We start from the raw sequence: 25,494 nt of genomic DNA on the forward strand, positions 1-25,494 counted from the left end.
GTTCATTTTGGCAGTCTTATCTTTCAGCAGTTACATTTAAACCATTGAACTTCAAAGTGATTATTAATATTTGTTGTTGAATTAGCAACTGCACATTTATTGTTGTTTGTAATTTGTTGTCCTTTTCTTTGTTGCTATTTTGTTTATAGCACTGCTTTTCTGCCTTTTGTTCTTTTTATTTGAGCATATTCTGTCCTTAGTAATGTATTTTATTTATCTTTATATTTATTTATTTATAATTATATTTCTTTTTGTACCTTTTTTAAGTAGTTGCCCTACAGTTACAACATACATTTTTACAACTGATCTGAGTCCATTTTTCAATTAACACCCCTTTAAGGGGTGTCATGAGCAATAATTATGATTCTTCTTTTCCTATCCTTTGAGTCATTGCTGTCATTCATTTTACTTTCATAAGCATATATGTGACATATGCATAAGCATATATAGTCAGATGTATTGTTGCTCTTATTATTTTGAATTAACTATTTGTTAAATTAAGAATAAGAATATTTGTACCTTCACTTATCCATCTTTGATGCTTTATCCTTTCTTTTCTTAATATCATGTTCCTTCTGTGATGAATTTTAACATTTCTTTCAAGACAGGTCTACTTACTGGCAGTGAATTCTCTCACATATTGCTTGAGAAAAACTATTTTTCCTTCACTTTTGAAGAATAATTTCTAGGATACAGAATTCTATGTTGGTTTCTTTTTCTCTCTCAATACTTAAAATACTTCCACTCAACTTCTTGCCTACATTTCTGAGGAAAATCAGGACATAATTCTTATCTTAGTTCCTACAGATAATTTCTCAGAACTCTTCGTGTTTCAATTGGGATTCCAGATCATTAATCTTAATAACTGGAGCACTCTAGCTCTTAAAAAAATGAAGTTCATTTTCCTCCATCAGAAATGCATTTTGAAACAGTGATGAGATGGAGGGTGCCAGCTTAGTCATAGATGCTCACTTAGCCATCTCTGAGATAACATATTGTAACCAGAATGGTTTTTTTTTTTAATATTGTAGATATAAAGCCAATCAGGAGAACTTTTAGCTATGACTAAAAACAGGATGCTGAATTTGACACTGCTTAACCGTTATCTGGCCAATATATTTGACTATATATGCTTATGCATATGTCACATATATGCTTACAAAAGTAAAATGAATGACAGGCAAGATTGGAATCACTGAGGTTTTGAAAACCTTTTTACCTAATATGTCTAACCAGAATGTGTAATGGTTAGTCATTGTTAGTGATTTCTTTAGTGTTGTATAATACAGCCTTTAAAATGTTTTTAATCTTTTTCTGAGATTCTCTTTGAACTTTAGTTTCCTCATTATAATAGGATGAAGATGATAAGACTATTTTCTGCTTTTCAGACTAGAGTATGTACTCTCATAACTCCCAAGTGTATGTATATACATGTGCACACAGATTTGCGTGTTGGAGAGGGATTGGAAATATAGAACTATGGAAGAGATATATGACACTATTTGCCTAAAGTTTTAACTTTAGTTGTTGTACAATGAAAGTTTACAGTGCCAAATTTAATTCTTATCCTCCTGACCATTCCAACTGTTCAAGCAAATGAATTGACTGAAAACAAAACCAAAAATAAGAAGAAACCCCTAAAAGTATTAATTAGAGGTCAGAGCACCCTGAACAAATTCCACAATCCTAATGAGACTTTGTAGATACCTGTGGTCAGAAGTTAAATTTCTAGCTAGTTAGTGGAAGAATTAGAACAAAAATTTTAGATCTTCTTCTGACTTTTTGTTTCATCTTAGATGCCTTAGACTAGAATTTGTGTTAAAATGTTAGATGTTCAAGCATGTATTATTTAAATATCCAGCAAACTCATTCCAGAAATTTCAGTGAGATTTTAAAGTTTTTTTTTTAATCAAAGCAGTTCTTGGCCATTTAATCTTATCTATTTCCATTTGCATCTCATTCATGAATAATTATCAGTCTCTATTGAATTTCTGACTCCTGGAATAAAATACTAAGACCCACAAAAAAGCCAGGTGTGATTGCACATGTCTGTAATCCCAGCATTCAGGAGTTTGAGGCAGGCGAATTGCCGTGAGTTTGAGCCCAGCCTGAACTACATACATAGCAAGACTATCTCAAAAAAAAAAAAAAAAAAAAAAGAGAGAGAAACATAGAGGAAGAATGACTAAATGTGGGGTTTACTAGTAAAGTGATTCTCTGCCACTTAAGTTTCTATTAAAAATTCTGGTTAATGCTTTAAAAATTTTGTTAACAAAATGGACTTTGTTTTTTCATATATAGGAATTGGGAGTAGCTTCTGTGAGGGATACAGAAACTATTAATAAGATGGAATGAAGAGATAGAATCGAAGAGATGGAGATTGAAGAATAGAAGTAGAACATTTTGGAATGAACTTTGGAAGAGAGAGAATAGGACATGAAGGAGTAGAGAGAAGATATGCATTATGACAAATGTACTAATAAACTATTACACTTGGGATTTGAGTAGATTCTTTGCTTAAAACTAGGTTAAGTTGGGATTCTGTCAGGTGTTTAATAATAGTTACATCAGAGAATCATTATTAGTACAGGTATTAAATTATATGTCTGGAAATACCCTTACAGAAATATTATGAAGATATTCTGAAGAACTTTCAGATTTTTCTAAATCATTCTTATATTGATAGGGGAATTAATTTTAAAATATTGGTTTCTTGAAATTAGTATGTATCTAGAACCAGGTAAACTGGGCACTTTTTAAAGAAGTGTGCCTTTAGTTTGAGTCATTTTATGTTAGATATCATCTTAAATTTTGAATTATCTTAAAACTGGAGATGGCAGAAAAAACATTGAATATGATTCTGTGGTAGTTACTCTGGGATGAAAAATGAGAACTTTTTGGTCTCTCTCTTTCTAGAGCTTGTGTACCCTGGTTGGGTATGGAGGGTAATAAGGCAAGTTAACAAATACATAATACAGAGTTGATTAGCTATAAATGCCATGGAGAGGTACAAAGTTCTTGGACCTCTTAGAGGAAGTGGTATCCAACTCTTATTTTACTAGCAAAGCACTTGAACATTTGTTTTTCTAAGCGAAGGTATAATATATAATATTCACCCTTTAAAGTGTGTAGTTCAACAAGTTTTAGAATATTCACAAAGTTTTTTAACTTTTCCATTGATTCCAGAATAAACTTTTTTTTTAAATCCTGTGTTTCTAATGTTTTTAGCTAAGGCGTGCCTTCTCAGGTGACATATTTCCTGTTAGTATACATTTGGCAGGTATTTGAGTTTGTAAACCAGAGGGCAAGTTGAAGGAAGCAAATGCCTCGATTGTGGGGTGGAGGTGCTAGTTTGGGGATATCTGGGTGCTGTTCTATACATCTTTTTCTCCCTAACTGTCCTTTTTAATACTCCACTCCCTGAGGTCTTTTAGAATGGACTTCATCTCTACTACAGCCTTTTGTGAGAAGTGATTCCCTGTTACATTACCTTCAAGAGGGCTTCTTTAGAATAAAGTTCAGTCTTAGTTTACAAATTCTTACATGATCTGACCTCTCCTACCTCTAATCTCATCACTTTTCACTCATAGTCCCACCAGTTGAATCTTTCTGGGGTTTTTTTTTTTAACCCTCTCTGATTCTTATGTGTAAAATTCTTGTTACTCATATTTCAGCTTAAATATCACTACTCAGAGGATTTCATTGTTCATCAAACCTGAAGCAGCTTCTTCATCACTTGCCACACAAATGCTAATTTTAAAATTCCATAACTGTCACTGATTTCATTGTTTTGTTATTTAATATTTATCTGACTAGAATGTAAGTTCAATGTTGGCAGGACCCTTGTCATACTTATGGCTAGATCTTCTAGAATAGAACACATATGTAGTATGTGTTTAGTACATACTTGATCAATAAATGTTAAATGAAAATGCTTGCTGTGAGCCCTGGCTCCTGCTGCTCTGGTTCATCTGCCCTGTATGACTACCTGTTTCTGTCTTTCAGAAATTTGTCAAAGATTCTGGCCTGTTCATACCTTTTGGCATCTTCATTTTTCAGTGTCTTTATGAGTTTCCTTCCCTTTTATAATTGTTTATTATCATCTTAATGGAATTTGGGAAGGTAGAGAAGTGTATTCTGTCACTTTTGACAGTTGAGATGTTGCAGTAAGGTTGAAAACATGAACAGAGGCCAAGTTGGGAAAGCATGACTTAACTTTTGGAGAATGAAGTTGAAATTGTAGGTTGAATTCATGGCAGAGAACCTCTAAAATCATGTGACGAAGAGTTCCTACTTAATTCAGAATGTCATGGGAAACTGATTTGGGTGGTTGGGCAGAATCATGTCATGAATAGAATCTTTAAGAAAGATTATTAGTCTGACAGTCATGGATTAAAGAAGAGAGGCCATTTAGGAAGTTGCTAGAATTACCTGAGGGCATTACAGTGTAGATCTGAATCAAGATAGTCATAAACACACACACAAACACACACACAACACACACACACCCCCAAAGGAGGGCATGCAATCAGAAACATAGCTGAGCCTCCTGGCACTATGGTGGTTTATTGCTCTGTGGTAATTGCACTTTAACAGTGTGACTATTTTGATGGACTGATTGACAGTATTGTATGGGAGACAATATTGAATATATCTTTTATTAGTAATGAGTTTTTAAATGTCTTTCCAAGGAATTTTCCAGTTACGAAATAAATAAAACAGAAAGTAGACACCTAAAAGCTTTGTAAAGAGGAGAATATTTGATCGGTTCTAATACTGTCCCAATGTCGGCAAGAGGTCAAGACATGTTAATGAATAATGCAAAGTACAAGTGTTCTATTCTTTTCTCCTTTGTTCTCATAGTAACAAAAATTTTTAAATCAAAACATCTTTTTAAAACCCCATCTTGAAGTCTGTATTTAAGCCTTTCTGTTTGGTTAAATACTAGCCTTTGATCTGGAACTGAATTCTGATTTTTTTCTCCCTTATGTGATGTTAGTCAACATTTTAAAAAATTAGTTTGACAAGGTCCCAAGAGTTCGATCCTTAGTACAAAAATAATAATAATAATAATAATAATAATAATAATAAAAAAATCAGTTGGAGTTTTTGTTTTGTTTTTCATCTAAAAGTTAGAAAATTTTTCCTAAATTATACAAGACTATGTTGCAGACAGTATGCAAACAAAACTGTTTAATGTATGTTTCCTAATATCAAAGATGTTCTTTTATTTATTTGCACTGCTATTAATAAAATAGGAAATGTAACATTGATTCAACTTGATGTAACCCACAGTCCATAGTCAAATGTTGTCATCTGTCCTAATACTGTCTTTTATAGTTACACTTGTATATCTTCCCTGGGTCCAAAATCCAATCTAGGATCAAGCATTGTCATGTCTTTCTCTTCTTTTAGTGTCTAAGTTCCATTTAATATGGAACATTTCCTCAGCTTTCACATTTTTTAAAGCTATAAGGCAATTATTTTATAAAAGGTTTCTCAATTTTACTGCATGTGCTGCCCAAGCGAGCACTATAAAAGATCTCTTAATGATTTGATTCAGGTAGTACATTTTTGGCAAGAACACTACAGAATTATATGTCCTTCTCTGTGCATCATAACGGTCATGATGTTGTTTGTCTCAGTTTTGATGATGATGTGATCACCTGGTTAAGGCAGATCTTGCTTGTAACTTGTGGGGAGATGTTTCAAAAAAACATAGTCTCATTAAAATTTTTACCCTCTAATTTTAATATCTATTGATTTCTGCTGTGAACTTTTTGGAGGGAATTATTGGTGATAGAACGGGCCTTTCCACTGAGCTACATCTCCATCTCTTTTTTTATTTTGGGACATTTGTCCTAAATTGCCCAGGCTAGGCTCAAACTTGGAATCCTCCTTCCTCAGCCTCCTGGAGTGCTGGGATTGTAGGTATGTGCTACCATACCAGGCTTCCCTGCTTTGATTTTTTTTCTAATTGCTTTTTTAAATGTTGTTATAACTAATAATTATTATGACAGTGGTTGAAAATGATTTATTTCATCTACATTAATTAGTTGGCATTCTGCAGTAGAGTGCTTGTTTATATCAGTATGAATTTTATTTTATTCAGTGGGTTATATTTCATTTCTGTCATAAGTTGTTTTTTGTTTTTTTTTTTTATTTTGGTACCGGGGATCGAACTCGGGTTTGATATTCTAATTGTCCCAGATTGGGTCCCTGAGGTTCCTTTCTGCATTTTTTGATGTTTGCTTATTATTCTGGCACAAGAAAGTGTTCTAGGTGCTCATCTTGTTATCTTGAGGTTTTTTTTTTCCCCCTGCACTGGCCACGACATCATTATTCTATGGATTTTTAGTTACTTTTGTGTGAGTATATATTTAGAAACCAAACACTGGGCACCAAGTATGCTGATTGTTACTTGGGTATCATTGCTACTAGGCCCTTATAATGGGTATACCTGCAAACACATATACACACATATGTCTATTTCTCCCTCCCTTTGCCTCTTTCTTTTTGAAATCTTCAGTTCATTCTGATAACTCAAAATCAAATACAAATGGCTGCAGTTCTCTGCCACCTACTTTCCTTTCAAAATATGAATTGCCTGTAGGATTGGATTTTTGCCAGTAAATTTGGCTCTCTGGTGGGGGAATAGGGAAAAAGTTTTTTAAAAAAACAACACTGCCTGCCTCCCTAATGGTTTTTGAGAGCTTCAAGATGGTTTCTCCTAGGGCCGGGGATTTAGCTCAATGGTTTCGCTGCCTGCTGTGCAAGCCCAAGGACCGGAGTTCGATCCCCGATACCAAAAAAAAAAAAAATAGTTTCTCCTACCCAAGAAAGTAAGACTCTGTAACTGGAAAGGCTGGAGAGTGTATTTACAGTATCAGATGTCTACAAAGATAACTACCTATGCAATAGAAAAGGTCTGAAATGTGGAGTCATGGGAGGGTGAACATCTGTGGAAGCAGTAATAAAGGCCCTATTTTTATTTTGTGTGTGTGTGTGTGTATGTGTGTGTATGTATACTGTTTTCTAGGCCTGTCATCACAAGTTACTACACACTGGGTGACTCAAGATACTGAAATTTATTCTTTCACTACTCTTGAAATGAAAGTAAAAACCTGGAATATAAACAATAGATTGTGCTCTTATTCTTTTTTGTTTCTTCACTTTTCATTGTTTTCTAGCTGCTCTGTGGCTTCAGATAGTGGTATAGTATATTGTGCAATAGGTAGTTAAAGGATTGATCATTAGAACTTTTTACTTTTAATTTTTTGAAGAGTCTCCATACTGATTTCCATACTGTTTGTACTAGTTTTCATTCCTACCAACAATGTAGAGGGGTTTGTTCTACACCACCTTGCCACCATTTGTAGTTTTTCTAGTCCTTGGTGATACCCATTCTCACTGGGATAAAATGGAATCTCAGTGTTGTTTTGATGTACATCTCTCTAACGGTCAAAGATGGTCAACATTTTTTTCATGCACTTATTGGCCATTTGTATGTTTTCTTTTGAGAACTATTGATTTCAAATACCTGTTTTTTGATTGGGTCTTTTATTTTGGGAGGTCTAATTTTTTCAGTTCTTTATATATTCTAGATTTTAATCCTCTGTTGGAAGAGTAGCTGGAAAGTTTTTTTCCCCATTCTGTTGTGTAAGCTGTCTCTTCATTCTTGTTTCTTTTGCTGTATGGAAGCTTTTTAATTTGACGTGGTCCCATTTGTTAATACTTGTTATTATTTTTTTTGTGTAATTGGGGCATTGTTCAGAAAGTCCTGGCCTATGCCCATCACTTAAAGAGTTTACCTATTTTATCTTTCAGCAGATTCAGTATTTCTGTTTTTATGTCTAGGTCTTTGATTCATTTTGATTGATTTTAGTACAGGGTGAGAGATACGGGTCTAGACTTCATGTGGACAACCAGTTTTCCCAGCACCATTTGTTAAAGGGAATTTCTTTTCTCTAGCATATGTTTTTCGCCTCATTGTCAAAAATCAGATGGCTAAGGGTACATGGGGTTATTTCTGCATCTTCAAGTCTATTCTGTTGATTGACATGTCTCTTTTTATGCCAATATCAAGCTTTTTTTTTGTAAAATTACTGTAGCTTTGTAGTATAACCTGAAATCTGGGATTGTGATGCCTCTTGCTTTTTTTTTTTCTTTCTTTCTTTTTCTTTTTTTCTCCTTTGAGATGAGATTTCACTGTGTAGCCCAGGCTGGCTTTGAACTCAACAGGAATCTTCCTCTCTTCTTGAGTGCTGGGACTATAGATGTCCACCACCATGCCTAGCTTTTGTTTTGCTGTTTTTGCTTAAGATTGCTTTGAGTACCTTCCTTAGTGCCCTAATCTGTAGAGACCCTGTCCTGCAAATACTATGCTTGCTGGGCCCTGCCTCTTCTTGGGAAGAGACCTAGGATAGTTAGACACTGGGCAGCGCTTGCTTGGCTGAGAGCTGAATACAGCAGCCCTTCCCCCACTGCTGCTGTATTCAGCTTCTTCCTCTGAAGTTTGATCTTTTCGCAAGATGATGTGTTTGTCAGACCTGGAGATTTTTATTCACAACCCCCCCTATCGCTCCCACCTCCATACCTGTAAATCCTGGTGAGTATCTTCCAAGCAACTGATGAGAGCTGCTGCCTCTAGCCTGGCATGATGGAAAATCCAGGAGTAAGATTCTTTTCCTATTTTAGAGAAGGAGTTCCTATTTGGGGTTTAAGAAATTAGGAAAATTCAGTGTAAATAAGGAATGCTTATTCTCATTGAAATATGGTTTATCATTTTCTAAGGAGTGCATTTAAGTGCTTCACAAGTAAAACATTAAATTGCCTCTCAGTTGACTTATAGCTCTTAGTCATTATAAACTTTATTGTTAAAAATAGTCATTAGTTTGTTTTTACTTTCTTTTTTTTTTTTGATAACGGGGATCGAACTGTTGTCCTTCCGCTTGCGAGGCAGGCAGCAAAACCACTGAGCTAAATCCCCGGCCCATCATTGGTTTGTTTTTATGCTTCCTTTTGTGATGTGTAATTACAGGTAATGTACATGATAATGAAGAGGCTGTATTAGTTACATTCTAGGTTGTCAGAAACAGACATGTAAATAAAAGAAGACATAAGGCAGTAAATCATCTCTCTTAATGAAGTACTTTTTGGGATAAGAATAATTTTACTGTATCTGACCCCAAAATAGTATGCCTGTTTATTTTAGGAGATTGAATTCCATGTGGAAACTTTCCAGACCTGTTTCCGGTGTTAGCTCATTCCTGGAGGATGAGGCAATCCACGCAAGTTTGCTGGTGGGCATTTAACCCTGTCTTGCTCCTGTGAAGCCCTGAGTAGTGTAACACATTGCTTCCTTAGTCCCTTTCAACATTTAGGAGACCATAGCTTTCTTTCAATTTGCTTCATAGGTAAACCTATAGAAAGAAACTTGTTCCCAGAGACTATGAAGTATTGGACACTGTGACAGTTAATCTTGATTGTCAACTCATTGGCTTGAGAGTTACTAATAAATTGAGGGGATTAGTAAAGCACACTTCTGTGTGAGTCTGGGTGGGTCATGAAGGTATGACTTTGGGGACTATGTCTGGTCTTTGGTCCTTTCCTCTCTAGCATTCTTCCTCCATGTTCTGGTTCCTTACCACCATGAAGTGAGCAGCTTTGCTCCACACCCTTCCACCATGATTTTTCTGCTTTGGAACCAAGCCACTCATGGACAGAACCCTTTGAAGCCATGAGCCAAATTAAATTTTTTAAACTTTCCTCCTTAGGTTTCGAGCTTCAGGTATTTTGTCCCGGCAATAGGAATGCTAATACAGAACCCAAATAGAACTTGGGGACCTTTTGTTGAAGGCCACTAACCTACAGAGGAAACTTCAGTGATGGAAGTGCAACAGCAACTTTTGATTTCTTTTAACTCATTAGCTTTATAAATTAAGAACAGAAGAAATGATCTAATATTTAAGAATGGACACATCAAGGAATAGGATCCTCAGAAAAATAATCTAGTGAATGCATAGAACACAGATATACAAAGAAACTTAATAAGGGATGTATAATTTTAAATTGGGAAAAAATCAAATTTTGAAACTTCCAAGGTAGTTAAATTCCCAGTTTCCATTTGGGCAGGTTACAAATGACAGCACTTAGTTCACAGCAGAATTAAAGATTTTGTGTCAAAATAATATAGTTTTAGATCGAGAGAATAATGAATAAAACATAGCAGGCACTGTCTTATGAGTAATGACCTACAATTCTCAGTCCATTTTATGTTGTGTTGTGTCTTCTCTCCTTTTTGTTCTCGAACTTCCTCCTTTTGATGGGTCCTCTTCCTCTTTTTATGCCTTGCTAAATATAACTCAGGGTTTTGGTTTGTTGTTTTGTTTTTTTCTTTTTCTTACTGTTTCTTTTATCTGATTAGGTTTCCTTCCACTTGCTTTTATTTTGCAGCATTTCACACACAGTCCCTTTCTACATGCTTTTCTTTAGAATTATTTATCAGATTAGAGAATTATAAGGGTATTTTTAAAACTTTTTGTGAGAAAGCTGCTGAAATATAACTGGAAATAAAGAACTAAAATTTGTGAATGAATAAGAAAAAGCATAGGACTCTTGGTAATAAGGGAGGAGTAACTGGGGTGTGTTAATTTTAGGATACTGATCCTGCCTAATTTCTTTATGGTTTGGGGGAGTATTAGTTATTCTAGTTTGTTCTGCCTTTAATCTAATTGTGGTTACAGAAAACTGCATTGCTTATTGTTTTACAAGTCTTCCCAGTAATTGTAACATAACACAATTGTTTATACCTTATTTGTCAAACTTTGGCAGACATAAGCAATATTTGTTAAAAATGTCCTACCCATTTGAGATTAGTATTCAGTAGATGTTGGGCAGGTCATTTTAAAACTGACTACTGACTAAAGAAGCATTCCAAGTAGTTTTTAATGCAGGTTATCAGTATACCACAAATAAAAAAACATTGCTCTCCAGAATAAAGTCCAAACTCTTTGGTGTGGCTTACAATTTTACCCCTTCTTCCTTTCGTATTGATTTCTATGAGCCTACACATACACTCTACGCTTCAGAAACACTAAACCACTTAGAGTTCTCCACATGTCTTACTCATACCTGTGTCCTAGTACGTAATTCTCCTGTCTAAAACACCCTCACCCTTCTCTCACTTGCACATTCATTCCTCCCACTTCCACTGAAGCTTTTCTCTCCTTCTCAAATTGAGTTACAATATGTTCACTTAACATATATTCTAGCTTTTAACAGTGTTTCATCACTGTTGATTTCCTTGTCTGTCCCCTACTAGAGTATATTCAACAACAGTGGCCATTGTGTTCATCTCTGTTCCTCTAGTGTCTGGCACATGGAAAACATCCCATAAGTGTTAAATGATTGAAACTGTTTGTACCTTTTGGGAACATTTTGCACACTGAACATAAGCCCAAAGGGGCATCTTTGCTCTCCTGTATTCTGTGAGTTTTACATGGTTTTAAGTATAGAGTATATATTTTTGCCAAAAGCAGTTATTTTGGGGGATTTTTTTTTTGGTACCAGGGATTGAACTCAAAGACCTTGTGCTTGTGAGACAAGCGATGGCACCGCTGAGCTAAATCCCTGGCCCTAAAAGCAATTATTTTTTAATTATCAAAGAGACAAAAACAGCTCTGTAATTAAGGCACCCTATGTGTGCCTTTTTTTTTTTTTTTTTTTTTGCCAGTTGTAAGTATGTGACTTTTGTAATTTTTTTTTCCCCAGCACTGGGGATTGAACTCAGGACCTTGCACTTGCCAAGCAGGCACAGCACCACTGAGCTACATCCCCACCCCAACTATGTAACTTTTATAGGTTATATTTTCTTCTAGGACTTCAATTTCAAACTTTCAATGTTTAATTATCTTTACCTAATACTTACAGTAGCTTTCTATGGTTTTTCCCTTCTTTAAGCATTTTTACATACAGTCACCCTGTCCTCTCACTAAAATCTCATGTGCCCTTCCTCCCTTCTCTTCCATGTTGAACCCAAGTCCCTTCAGAGAACAGAATGGAACAGCAGAAAGGAACATAGTCACATAGAAATTTGCAGGACCCTTCATGACCCAGTTCTGCCTTACTCCTTCACTTTCAAATCTTATGCTTCCCTGGTATTTTAAGTCAATCTCACAAACACATACTTTCCTCTTTGCTCTTTATAATTTGTTTACCTGAAATACATTTAGCCAGATTCTCAAGTCCTAATCTTTGCCCAGTATTTTTTGTTTGTTTGTTTGTTCATTTGCTACTGGGAATCAAACTCGGGACCTTGCTTGCGCTTGCGAGGCAGGCTGCAGCACCACTGAGCTAAATCCCCAGCCCTGCCCAGTTTTCTTGATGAGGAATCACCAGTTCCTTCTCACAGTGCAGAAATTGAATAGTAAATCAGAATATCTCCTGAAAGGAAAGTTAATAGGGAAATAGACTTGAATAATTAACTTCATGAAAAGTTTCATGGTAACAATGCTTCATATCAAGGTGGTATACTAAATGGATAGTTGCATTATGTGTAGTGGTGTCTGCTATATCTGCTACTAAGTTTTAACCTCTAGTAATTGAGCACAGTTATTTTGCATTGGCAAAATGATAACAACCAACATACCAACAATGATAGACCACCATTATTTCTATTTTTACTTCATGAATAAAATAGATCTAGTTTAAAATATTAGTGAATCATACCAGGTGTGGTGGTGCACACATGTAATCCCAGCACTTGGGAGGCAGAGGCAGGAGGATCACCATGAGTTCAGGGTCACCCTGGGCTACATAGTGAGACCCTGTCTCCAAAAAAAAAAAAAAAAAAAAAAAAATTAGTTGATCATTACTAGCAGTATATGATTTTTCTATAATAAATATGGTTTTGAAATAATCTTCAGGTGAAAATAAGCCTTCTCATTAACTGACTCTTTACCCTTCCTCATTGTTTTTTCAGTTGGATGTTTGTTTCAAAATTAGCTACCCCTCCCAACCTGCCCATCACTAGTCTTAAGGAAATGGTATCACTACCCATTCAGTTGTTGAAACTGGAAATCTAGAAATTATCCTTGATTTCTCTTTACTTCACTATTCCTCCCACTACCCAGTCTTTCATCGGTTCTTTTGGCTTTACCTAGGAAAGGTATCTTGAGTTTGGCCATATTACTTCATTTCATGTATCAGAGACAATATTATAGAACAGGTTAAGAGCCTGGGCCTAACGGTCTACATTTGAATTCTAGGTGTGCAGCCACAGTCTTAAACACACTATGTAGCTTTTTCTATTTGCTTCATCAGTAAATAAGATTAAATGTACTTTATAGAGATTATTGTAAGGACTAGGTGAATTAATAAATACCAAATATATTAAATGAATAAATACAGTAGTGCCTCAGTTCACGAACTGAATTTGTTCTACGATTTTGGAATAGATGGCCATGTTTGTTTGTGTGGGAAAGATGGCCGTGATCATGTTTGTCACTGAGTGCAGAGTTTGCAAACAAAGCAAAATTCTGCCAAATCCTCTGTTTGTGAACCTAATTGTTTACAAACAAAAGCGTCTGAAGTACCACTGTACAACACTTGGAATGATGCTTGGTGCGTATTTACTAAATAAGTATTAGCTGTCATCGTCACCTTTACCTCCATTGTTCATCTCCATTTAGTAGTTGGGGACTTTTTAAAAATTTCTTACCTATACCATGATCACTGGTCTTTGTTCTAGGTACCCCCTTAACGTCTGTTCACCACAGAGCAGTTGGAGTCCTGTTTTTATTTTATTTATTTATTTATATTTTGTACTGGGGATCGAACTTGGGACCTTGCACTTGCAAGGCAGGCACTGGAACCACTGAGCTAAATCCCCCTTTTTAAAAAGCATTAATGTCTTTATACCAAGACCCTGCCTAGAATAAAGTTAGGTCTTAGCCTTAGGATTTTTTTATTCTAAGTTCTAATAGTTTACTAATACATCTGATTTATTCTACCTCAGTCTTCGCATTTCCATTTCCTCTGCCCATTCTGCTCCTAATCTTCAGTAGCTGGCTTCCTTTTATTCTTCATGCGAGTAGAATAAGAATCCATTAGGAAAAGAGTTTAATCTGACTTGTGTCACTGTTCTATTCTTAGTCCCTAGAATAGTGGCTGGCATGTTGTAGCTGCTCAATAAATATTTGTTATGTGAATGAATAAAAATGAGGTGGTTTTTTTTTTTAGAGTATCTTTCTCATATCCATCTGTGTACATGGCGGCCAATAAAAAGTACCTCTTTCAAAGACAGTTTAAAACCAGTGATATAGTTGAATAAGTCATACATATTGGGTTTAAATTCTCATACTGCCATTTACTACATGTGAGTCTTGAAAAAAGTTGTCTTAAGTTCTTTTAGCCTAATTTTATTTGTTTATAAATGAGTAACACATTTATAAGTCAGTAAAGAATGTGAGGTTAAATGAAGAGTTCCTTATGAGGCACCTGGTCCTAAAGAATAAACTATTGTTCATTTTTGGCCTTTTATTATGTGGATTTTTTGTTGTTGTTGTTAGCTTTGGGTCTAAACTGGCTCTTTATGGATGTTTAAAAACTATGCATCTGTATAAGAATACACATACAGAAGAGTTGAATACTCATTCAGCAGACATTTAATGGCATGGCTAAGAGCCAGGCATGATTTCAGGCATTATAGATACAGAAGGAAACCGCAGCCCTTGCTCTTATGGAGCTTTCTTTCTAGTGGAGAAAGAGTGATGATAAATGTGGCAGATAGTGATAAGTGCTGTGAAGAAAAATAAAACTATACAAGAGACAGAAAGTAACAAGGGTAGGGTGCTATTTTGGTAGGTTGCTCATTTAGGCAGAGACCTGAATGAAGGAAGAGAGTGAGCCATGCATTATTTGGAGGAGAGTATGCCAGACAGAAGATTTGACATTGCAAAACCTGAGGGTTAGAATAAATCTGTATTTTCTAAGGAACAGATGGACAGTATGGCTGGAATGCTGGAGAAGCAAGGCTGGGACAGGCAGACAGAGGTACTGGAAGGCTAGGATCTCTGTGCTTTGTCCATTTTCCTCTGACTTTGGATCTTATTCTGTCTTTGGTAAGTCTGAATGTTGAAAAAGAAACCTCATTTCTGGGCCAGGGATTTAGCTCAGTGGCGGCATGCTTGTCTCCCAAGTTCAAGGTCCTGAGTTTGAGCCCCTGAACCGCAAGAAAAAAAAAAAGAAAGAAACCTTATTTGTAATAAGGTACTCATTCAACACATGGTTACCCTCATATGTAAGAGAACAGAATTTAAGTGAAATGTTAATGTATCCCCTCCCAAAGTACCAAGTCTAATAACCATAGAACAATTTAATAGGATTTGTTAGAGTATGAATTATTTTCCTTGAGTCTATTTGGATATCATTAAAGAAAAGCATCATATAGAAACTGAACCTTTGAAGAGAAGATTTATAAGTTCTCTTTTCTTAATTTTTATACCTCCTTATGGAGGGGCAGTTGACTATTGGTTTATTTTCTGGTGTCACTATTTCCAGTAGGGATATTATGTTGGGAAAATTTAGATAAAGAATTGTAATTATCACCAATTAGGTGATACAATATAACAATTTTTAGGATGAGTAGGGTGAAAATGTCAAAGAATTAAGAAGCAAGAGTGAATTTCCTAACAAGATTTGCTGGCTTTAGACAGTACAGAGCCTATTTTTAAAAATAATTAAAACCAAAAACTAGGAACTCCTCATTTGGTGGAGATAATAAATAAAAATGATAACATATTGAGGAATGGAGAGTAAGGATCATCAGCATCAGCTTCTAGAGTATGGAGAATGGTAAAGTTTTGTTTTGTTTTGTTTTTGAGACAGGGTCTTGCTATGTAGTTCAGGCTGGCCTTGAGCTCACTATGTAGTCCAGGCTAGCCTGGAACTCACAGGGATCCTCCTGCCTCAGCCTCCCAAATGCTGGAAATATAGTCATACACCACCACACCTGGCTGGAGAATGGTAAAAATTTAAAGAAATGTTGTAGGGCCTAATTTTTTTTTTCATAGTGCTGAGAATTGAACCTAGAGCCCCACCACACATGCTAGCCAAGCTTTATAGGACCTGAATTTTTTTTTTTTTTTTTGTAGCAGAAATTGAACTCAGGGCCTTGCACTTGCCAGGCAAGTGCTGTGCCGCTGAGCTACATCCCCACCCTGGACCTGAATTTTTTTTATTGGAAAAGTTTCTGAATGAGTTTATTGTTTAGAAAGTAATTAATGTATTCTTAAAAGGACAGAATTGGCAAGTGACACAAATAGTAACAGTAGTTACTTCAAAATTTTCATTTACTGTAGGACTTTTCATTCATCTAGCCATAATTGCTTCTACTTGAATATGTAATAGTCTAGATAAAACAAAATTATTAATGAAAATATTTAAAGAGATTTTTTAAAACTCATTTGAATAGTAGGAAAACTCACAGAACACACAAGTCCTGGATGTGTAATCTGTAGTTCTCTTTGGCTGTATGATAATTTAAAATATTCACATTCATTTTGAACTATTTTGTATTTGCCTTATAAAATTATTTTCGGGCCGGGGATTTAGCTGAGTGGTTCTGGTGCCTGCCTGGCAAATGCAAGGTCCTGAGTTCAATCCACAGTATCAAAAAAAAAAATTATTTTCCTGTTTTTTCCCCCTAATATAACATTTTCCTTATGGGCAGTTATATTGTGTGATCAGAAGAGAAGTACAGACTTTAAACTTTTTTATATTTAGAAAAAAACACAAGAACTCTTGGTTTAAATGAAATCTTATGTGGAGCCCTCATCTGCAAGATGACTAAAATCATAGGTTTTGTTTCAGTGGGGAACCTGAAGTGTTGTCCTTTCCTTCCTTCTCCAGGAACATCTAGTACCCTCTCTCATCTGGTTTCCTCATATGTGAAGTGGGAATGATGATATTCCTGTCACAGTGTCTGGTTTATAGAGGCCTGTGGTCAATGTTTTCTCCCCATCCACTGTCATTATAAATTCATCATGCTGTGTGTTACGATATTCACACATCACAAATTTTCCTGATGATGAGTCACCTGGATGGATATTGTATTATGTGAGCAGATTTTTACTGTGGATTGAAATACAACTTCCAAAAAATAACATTGCTTTTTATGTATTATTGCCTAGAATACTCATTAAAGATACTAAAGCTACTGTTTCTGTCAAAAGTGAGCACATCATTAGTTGGGTGCAGTAGTAAGTATTACAGGCCCAGTTGTTATTTAAATGTATTTTGAGATTATAAAATGTAATTAGAAATATAAGAATGACTATTTCAAAGCAGATTTTTTTTTCCCATTAAGTTTATTGGTACATTGTGGGTATAAAATACAGTTACTTCATGATTGGGATCTTGTACCATTACATGAGTATCTTGGTTCCCATTTTTTCCCCCTTCCCCTGCCCTCCTTTCACCCCCTCCACCCTTCCCTATTTACAAAGACTTTGTTTCCATTTTTGTTCTTTTCTCATATTTTTTCTTTTCCCTTCTTTCCTTTCCCCTACCCCTCCCACTTCTCCTGCCCCTTTAGACCTTTTCTTCCTATTACACAATATCAATTATACATTTTTAAAATTACAATATCAAGATCTAGGAGACATTACCACAGGTTTTACAGAATTTAAAAGGATATAGAAAGCATATTACAAAAATCTTTTTTGAAATAAATTTGACAGCTTCTAAGAAGTACCTTGGCAGACAAATTAATGAAACTAACTCAGGAGGAAATATAAAATTTGAATAGCACCTATTAGAGAAAGTATATTCCTAGCTTGAAAAACTACCCATATGACAACAGCAGGCTCATATACATTTTAACTGATAAATTATATCAAACAATTAAAGCAGAAAAAAGAAGGAACACTTCTCCCCTCATTTTAGGAAATCAACATTGTGCTAATCCTAAAACTGGATAAAGATAATAGAAGAAAAAAGTATGAACATAGATAGAAATTTGTTTAATAAAACAAACTATTGGAAGTCAGATCTGGCAGGGTGTAGAAAGTGGTTTTGTTATAGGGATGGCAGTGTTGGTTCAGCATTGGAAGATCCACCCCCGAAAGTCATCATTTTAACAGAGGAAAGGAAAAAAAGCCATATGATCCTGTCACTAGTTGGAGAAAAAGTATTGGACTAAATTCTACAGCTGATCATGGTAAAAGCTATCAGGAGACTAGAAGTAGAAGAGAACCTTTTCAACAGATTAAAGACATGTACTCTATACTTCCAGCAAGAACGCCTTATATGAATAGAGAAGATAAAATGCTTTCTCCTTAAGGTGAAGAACAAGGGCAGATAGGCTTACACTTCATCTGTCCATTAAACTTTGAAACCTGGTCCCCAGCAAAATAGTCTGGCAATAAAATGACACAATTAGGATAGGATTGGCAAGGTAGAAGCAAAATCTTTATATGTAGATGAAATGATCATCTACAGAGAAAATACTAAGAAATCTCTAGGAGCCCCTAGAACTTGTATTTGAATTTAGCAGGATTAGAAAACACAAGGTATATAAAAATATTCAGGTCTAGGTGTACTTGCTATAAATGAAGAATTGGATATTGAAATTTAAAAGTTATGTAGAAGTACAAAGGACCTAGAAAAGTTAAAAAAAAGAAAACAGTGTTGGAAGACATTTAGTACCTAATTTTAAGACTTCTTCTAAAGCTACAGTAATCAAGGCAGTGTTGGTGTAAGGAAAGACATATAGATCATTGGAATAAAACAGAGAATCTAGAAATAGAACCATACATATATGGTCCACTGAGTTTTGAAAGATTATTTAACATTAGCATTTGATAGAATATAAACTCAATTCAAGAGCCGAGGAAGAGACAGTGTTTTCAGCAAATGGCACTACAACACCTGATATCCATATATAAAAAATTATACTCAACCCTTTTTTTTCATACATGAAAATAACTTGAAGGGATCTATGAACCTAAATATGAAAGCCTAAAAGTATAAAACTTTAAGAAGAAATTATAAGGGAAAATACTTATGAATTCAGAGTAGGCAAGAACTTCCTAGGATACAGAAAACATGATGTATAAAAGAAAAAAAATGATAAATGAGATTCCATCAAAATTTAGAACTTTAAATGACATCATTAAAATGAAAAGTCCTTAAACAGACCATATTTACAATGCATATAACTTATGACCAGAATATATAAACTCTTACAGCTCATTAATAGCCCAATTAAAAAGTAGACATAAGAAGATGATAAATAGCCAGTATAGCACAAGGAAAGGTGTGCAACTCTAGAATCAGAAAAATACTAATCAATACAATAACAAGATTGAATTATACACTCATTAGGGAGACGAAGTTAAAAGTTTTAAAAGCCTTGTCATGACTTTTTCTTTTTGTTGGATTCTCCCCCTTTGCATTTAATTTGTCACTCCCAATGGATTCATTCTGCTGGGTTTCCTGGGTTTTTGATCCTCATTGTCTTTTCCTAGGATATTGTCTAAAATTTTGTGGGGTGCCGGTTTGGTATTCATGAAGTTCCTGAGGTGCTGTTTATCATGAAAGTATCTTATTTCTCCATCCATTTTGAAAGATAGTTTTGCAGGGTACATCAATGTGGGTTGGAGGCTGTTTTCCTTTAAGGCTTCAAATACATCACTCCAAGCTCTTCTTGCCCTGAGGGTTTGCATTGAGAAGTCTGCTGTGATTCTGATGGGCTTTCCTTTGTATGTGATTTGTTTCTTTTCTTTCACTGCTTGTAGAATTTTGTTCTTCTGTGGGGTTTCTGGAATCCTAACTATTATATGTCTATGTGTAGATTTTTTTTGATTAAGTGTAGCTGGAGTCCTATATGCCTCCTTTATCTGTATGTCAAGTTCTTTTCCCCTCCTTTGGAAGTTTTTTGCCATCACTTCTGTGAACAGTTTTTTTATGCCATGTGCACTCTCCTCTTTCTTCATTGACTCCAGTCTTACGTTACTCTTCTTTGCATCATCTAGCAGCTGCTCGATTGATTTCTTGTGTTCCCTTACAATTTTAAAGCAGTTTTTCTTTTCCTGGTCACTAATTGCAATCTTATCTTCTATATCTGAAATTCTGTCCTCACATTGGTTCATTCTACTGCGCAGACTTTCGATGGAGTTTTTAATCTCCTGGAAATCTGTTTGTATCTGTTTTATGGATTCCATTTGTTTTCCATGTTGGGATTCCATTATGTTCCTCTGATCCTCTATTTTTTTGTGTGTCCTCTGTAGATTTATTAATCATGTCTTGTACCATGAGCACAATCTTTGCTGTTATCTGAGTAATTATTTCTGATTTCATTTTTCCCAGATCCTCTTTTGTTGCCACTTCAGAGAGTCCAGGTGGTTGAGTATCAGATTGTTCCATCTCGTTTCCCTTTGGGGTTGTTGTAGGTGATCTGGAAGTCTGTTTTTGAGGCTTGTTTACGTGTCTTCTCATTTCCGGGGAGAGTGCTTCTGGCACCCATGGGGAACTTCCTTCTGGGTGCTGGGACCAGCTCACCTTCTCTGGCCTAGGAGTGTGGGATGGTGGGGCGGGGCGGGGGGGGCTTCCTTCCAGGTGCTGGGACCAGCTCCAAAGCAGATTTCTCACTAGAATATTTTAGTTGCTGGGTTATTAGAGTGTGTTCAGTTTTGAAGATTAGGAAAAAAGAAATTGACTATGATATATTCCAGATTCCATTGCTTATTCGCCCTCATTATGAAGACTGGGCATTGCTCTTCTTAACTCTTCTCAAACTTATTATTTGAATATTAAGTCACCTGGTCAAATGAGGGTTTTCTTTTAATTAAAATTTTTTGTTTTTCGTAGGTAGAGTACAGTGAATTTTTGCACAAATTTCTACTTGAAATTGATCTGCAAATTGTGCAGTAGTTATTAAAAATCTTAAAAATGGTATTGTCACAAATGAATTAAAAAATCAAATCTTGTTAAGTGCCAACATTATGAATTGGAGAATTGGTATAGATCTATTCTCATTTGCCAAGGTAAAATGCCCCGATTTATATGATTAGGGTGATGAAAGATAATTGAGATTATCAGTTACTAGTAGAGATATTGAAGAGCTATGACCCTTATTATTAGGCCTAAGAAAATTATTTCCTTCCATTGATTAAGTGGGATAGGATTTGATTTTCAACTTTAGAATTGTTAGTTCAGTTTAATTTATAGCATTATTGGATTCTTTCTGCAAAATTTTAGTGAAACAAGGTTTGAAATTTAACTTCATAACACATCAGATAATTCCTTACAAGTCTTATAAAGATCACAGAGATAATTTGTTGACTGTTGCTTTGGAAATAGAACATGTTGTCTTTGTCTGTGCTCCTAAAACAAAATTCCTGAGACTAGATAATCCATAAAGAACAGAAATATATTTTCTCACAGTTTCGGAGGGTGGGAAGTCAGAGATTAAGGCATCAACATGGACACATTTAAACCATAGCAGATATGTACCATCACGTTATTATTCCACATTAACAATCTTTTCTTATGGGATGCCCATGTACCACATAATGTTTGAGAAATTATTTACACTAACTTACAGGTCATATTCCAAATATTACCTAAATCCACTGGAAGAACTTTGTATTTTAGAAATGTGAGTCAAGAGTATTTAATTTTGATCCTGGAAAAAAAATAGTAAGTATTACCTGTAGTTGAAGGAAAAAGATTTACAATCAAATAAATTTGGACTGTGCTGATAAGCAAAGCCAAACTTTATTTGAAGAATTTTCAGAGCCTTTAATATTTAAGTATTTTGTATTGGTCAGATTAATCAGTCACTGATCTTACTTTGTTTTGTATATTCTGTTGCTTTGGAAATAGAACATGTTGTCTTTGTCTGTGCTCCTGCAACAAAATTCCTGAGACTAGGTAATCTATAAACAACAGAAATATATTTTCTCACAGTTTGGGAGAGTGGGAAGTCAGAGATCATTACAAAGTAATGGGCAAGTTCCATGTCAGATATCACATCATTTTATTAATGAGAAGAAGGAAAATAATCTCTTCTTTCAAAGGATTTATTTGAAAAGTTGCCACTTTTAGAGGATTTGTATATAAGTTTAAATTTTCAATTTTGTTTTCTCCATGGATTTTGTAGGAACAAATGGAGAAATAAGGAAGAGAAAGAAGACATGAGGTAGAAAGTGTGGGTACACTAGAAGGAACCAATTCAACCCTCCAAGTTAGAGTTTAAAATTTCTTTTATCCTTTCTCTTAAAAGTTCGTTAGACTCAGGTTTTGTAGGGTTCTTAGTGGTTTGTATGTGAACAGAGTTTTTTTTTTTTTTTTTGGTACCAGTGATCAAACTCCGTACCTTGCACTTGCGAGGCAGGCGCCGGACTGAACAGATTTTTTTACAAAATGACTAAGATAATTTACTGCATTAAAATCTTCTGAAGTTAACCCCTCTGGTGTTTTGTGTCTTACAGTACCTATGGAATGAAGAGAATTATACAAGTTATTCTGTGTATTGAAGGGAGTGTGTTGTGTGATTGTTTTGTTGTTACTCATGCTTATGGTCATAATTAGATAACTAGATACTAACTAGATACATAATTAGATACAATTTGCTTTTTTTTTTTACCAATTTCCTAAAGAATTTGAGACTTCATTACTCATTTCTACTCATTTGTCAACATTGTCTTCCATTAATGTCTTCTCATTTTTTATAATACAATTTCTAGTTTTGAAGATTTGATTCCAGAAAGTTCCACTGTGTATTAGAGCATATATCACATACTTTTTCAAGTTAAATTTATAACTGCTCATTCAACACAAATGTCTGTATTTCAGATGGAGCAACTATCAGATGAAGAAATTGATCATGGTGCTGAAGAAGACAGTGACAAAGAAGATCAGGACCTGGACAAAATGTTTGGAGCCTGGCTTGGGGAACTGGACAAACTCACGCAGGTTAGTAGTCGTGCTTGAAAAACTAATTGAGTCGGGGCCAGGGATTTAGCTCAGTGGTGCTGCAACCTGCCTCGCAAGGGCAAGGTTCTGAGTTCGATCACTGGCACCAAAAAAAAAGAAAAATTAATTGAGAATTTTAAGTCATCACTGAGTTGTTTTTTTAATTTTATTTTTAATTTTATTAGTATATGTTTGTAATACATGCAGCTTGCAGTCAGTCATCTTGGGGAGTGGTTACATGTACATACTACAGCTTTTTTTTTTTTAAATACCTTTCCTCCCCACTCCTCCAATTCCCCTATCCTATATTTCATTCTTGTTGATATTAATCTTAGCCCATATCAAGGCATATAATATTTACATTAATTGAGGTTGTTAGGTTTCTTTACATGGCATATCTTTATTCTATTTATTTCCCCTTCCCCTCCTCCTTTTTTCCCTTGGACCACTTCCCTGTTGCAAATGATCCATTGTCTCGTCACCGTCTATCCATCCTTTATTATTGTTTATACTTTGCGTCACTCAAATGAGAGGTACCATACAGTAATTAAGCTTGTGTATCTGGTTTATTTCACTCAACATTGTACTTCCCAGGAGTATCCATTTTCCTACCAGTGTCTCCAATCTGTCATTCTTTATAGCAGAGTAGTATTCCATTGTATATAAGGCTGTTTCCAGGATTTAGCTATTACTTGTTGTGCTGCTATAAACATTGGCATGCATATATCACTGTAGTATGATGTCTTAAGTTCTTTGGGTAAGGTACCTTATAGGGGGATCACTAGGTCATGTGGAATTTCTAATTTTAGTTCTTTGAGAAATCTAAATATTGATTCCCAAAATGGTTGTATTAGTTTACATTCCCACCAACAATGAAGCAGGGTTCCGTTTTCACCACAGCCTCATCAGCATTTAATTTCTTAATGCTTGCCATTCTTTCTGGAGTAAGATAAAATCATGGTGTTGTTTTAATTTGCATTTCTCTAACAATCAGAAATGTTGAGCATTTTTTCATATATTTGTTGACCATCTGTGTTTCTTCCTCTGTGAATATCTGTTCATTTCTCTTGCCCATTTCTTAACTGGATCTTTAATTTTAGGGGTGTGTGTGTGTGTGTGTGTGTGTATTTTTTAAGTTCTTTGTATCTTCTAGATATTAGTCCTCTGTCTGAGAAGTAGCTAGCAAAAATTTTTTCCCATGCTGCAGGCTTTCTCTTCACTCTACTGATTTATTTTTTTTGCTTTACAAAAGCTACCTATTGTATCTTACAATACCTATTGTACCTATTGAATCTACCTATTGTATCTTCCTATTGTATCTACCTATTGTATCTGTACCTATTGCAGTACAGAAGCTACCTATTGTTTTAATGTTTAGATCTTTGCTCCATTTTTATTTTAATTCAGTATATGATGAGACATTAGGGTCCTGTTTCAAACTGCTGCAAAGAGATAACCAGTTTTCTCAGCTCCACTCATTGAATAGGCTGTCTTTCCTCCAACATAAGCTTTTGACCCCTTTGTCAAAGATCAAATAGTTAAATGTGTCTGGGGAGGTTTCTGTGTCCTCAGTTCTATTCCATTGATCCACATATGTTTTTGTTGTAGTACCATGCCATTTTTATCGTTATTGCTTTGTAGTGTAGCTTAGTCAGGTATTGCTGTGCCTCCTGCTTTGCTCTTGTTGCCCAAAATTGCTTTTGTTAGTCTAGGCTCTTCTGGTTCCATGTGAATTTTAGGATTTTTTTTTCTAGATCTATAAAGTATGCTATTGGTATTTTTATTGGAACTGCATTGAATCTGTAGAACAGTTTTGGAAGTATGACCTTTTTGACAACATTGATTTGACTATGTGGGAGCAGAGTACATCTTTCTGATTATTTTCTGATGTCTCTTCAATATCCTTTATCAGAGTACTGTAGTTTTCTCTGTAGAGGTCTTTCCCTTCATTGGTTAGGTTAATTCCTAGGTATTTCATTTTTCTTGAAGCTACTGTGAATGGTATTTTCATAATTCCTTCTCATCTCATTCATTATTTGTGTACACGGTGCTAATGATTTTGTGTGTTGATCTTATATCCTGCTACATTCCTGAAGTTCGTTACTAATTCTAAGAGTTTTTGGGTGTTCTTTGAGTCTTCTGTGTAGCATATCACGTCATCTACAAATAATGATAATTTACGTTCTTCCTTTCTTATATGTACCCCTTTTATTTCTTTCTCTTGCCTAATTGCTCTGGCTAATGTTTCGAGTATGTGTTGAATAGAAGAGGTGATAGTGGACATTCATGTCTTACTTTGATTTAGTGGATGCTGGCTATTGCTTTGTCATATGTAGCTTTTATCATATTTAGGTATGGTCCTTCTGTGCTTGTTTACTTCAGTGATTTTGTCATGAAGTGGTGTTAGATTTTGTCAAAAGTCTGTTCTGTATATATTGATATAATCAAATGTTTTTTGATCTTGCTCCTGTTTATGTGATATATTACATTTATTGACTTACATATGTTGAACCA

General features: G+C 35.1%; 1 protein-coding gene across 3 annotated transcripts in view; it reads left to right on the forward strand.

The window, feature by feature from the left end:
* Raph1 (Ras association (RalGDS/AF-6) and pleckstrin homology domains 1) overlaps positions 1–25,494 on the forward strand; it is a 127,135-nt gene that overhangs the window by 31,723 nt on the left and 69,918 nt on the right. For all 3 annotated transcript variants that reach the window (XM_021263579.2, XM_087205831.1, XM_021263580.2), the window contains exon 2: positions 22,861–22,980. In XM_021263579.2, coding sequence (XP_021119238.2) covers positions 22,861–22,980 — 120 coding nt within the window. The remainder of the gene's footprint in view (positions 1–22,860; positions 22,981–25,494) is intronic.

The sequence above is a fragment of the Heterocephalus glaber genome, unplaced genomic scaffold (genome assembly GCF_053883595.1).
Source record: "Heterocephalus glaber isolate CG9 unplaced genomic scaffold, H.glaber_assembly_v1.0 deba00000621, whole genome shotgun sequence".
Taxonomy (NCBI): domain Eukaryota; kingdom Metazoa; phylum Chordata; class Mammalia; order Rodentia; family Bathyergidae; genus Heterocephalus; species Heterocephalus glaber.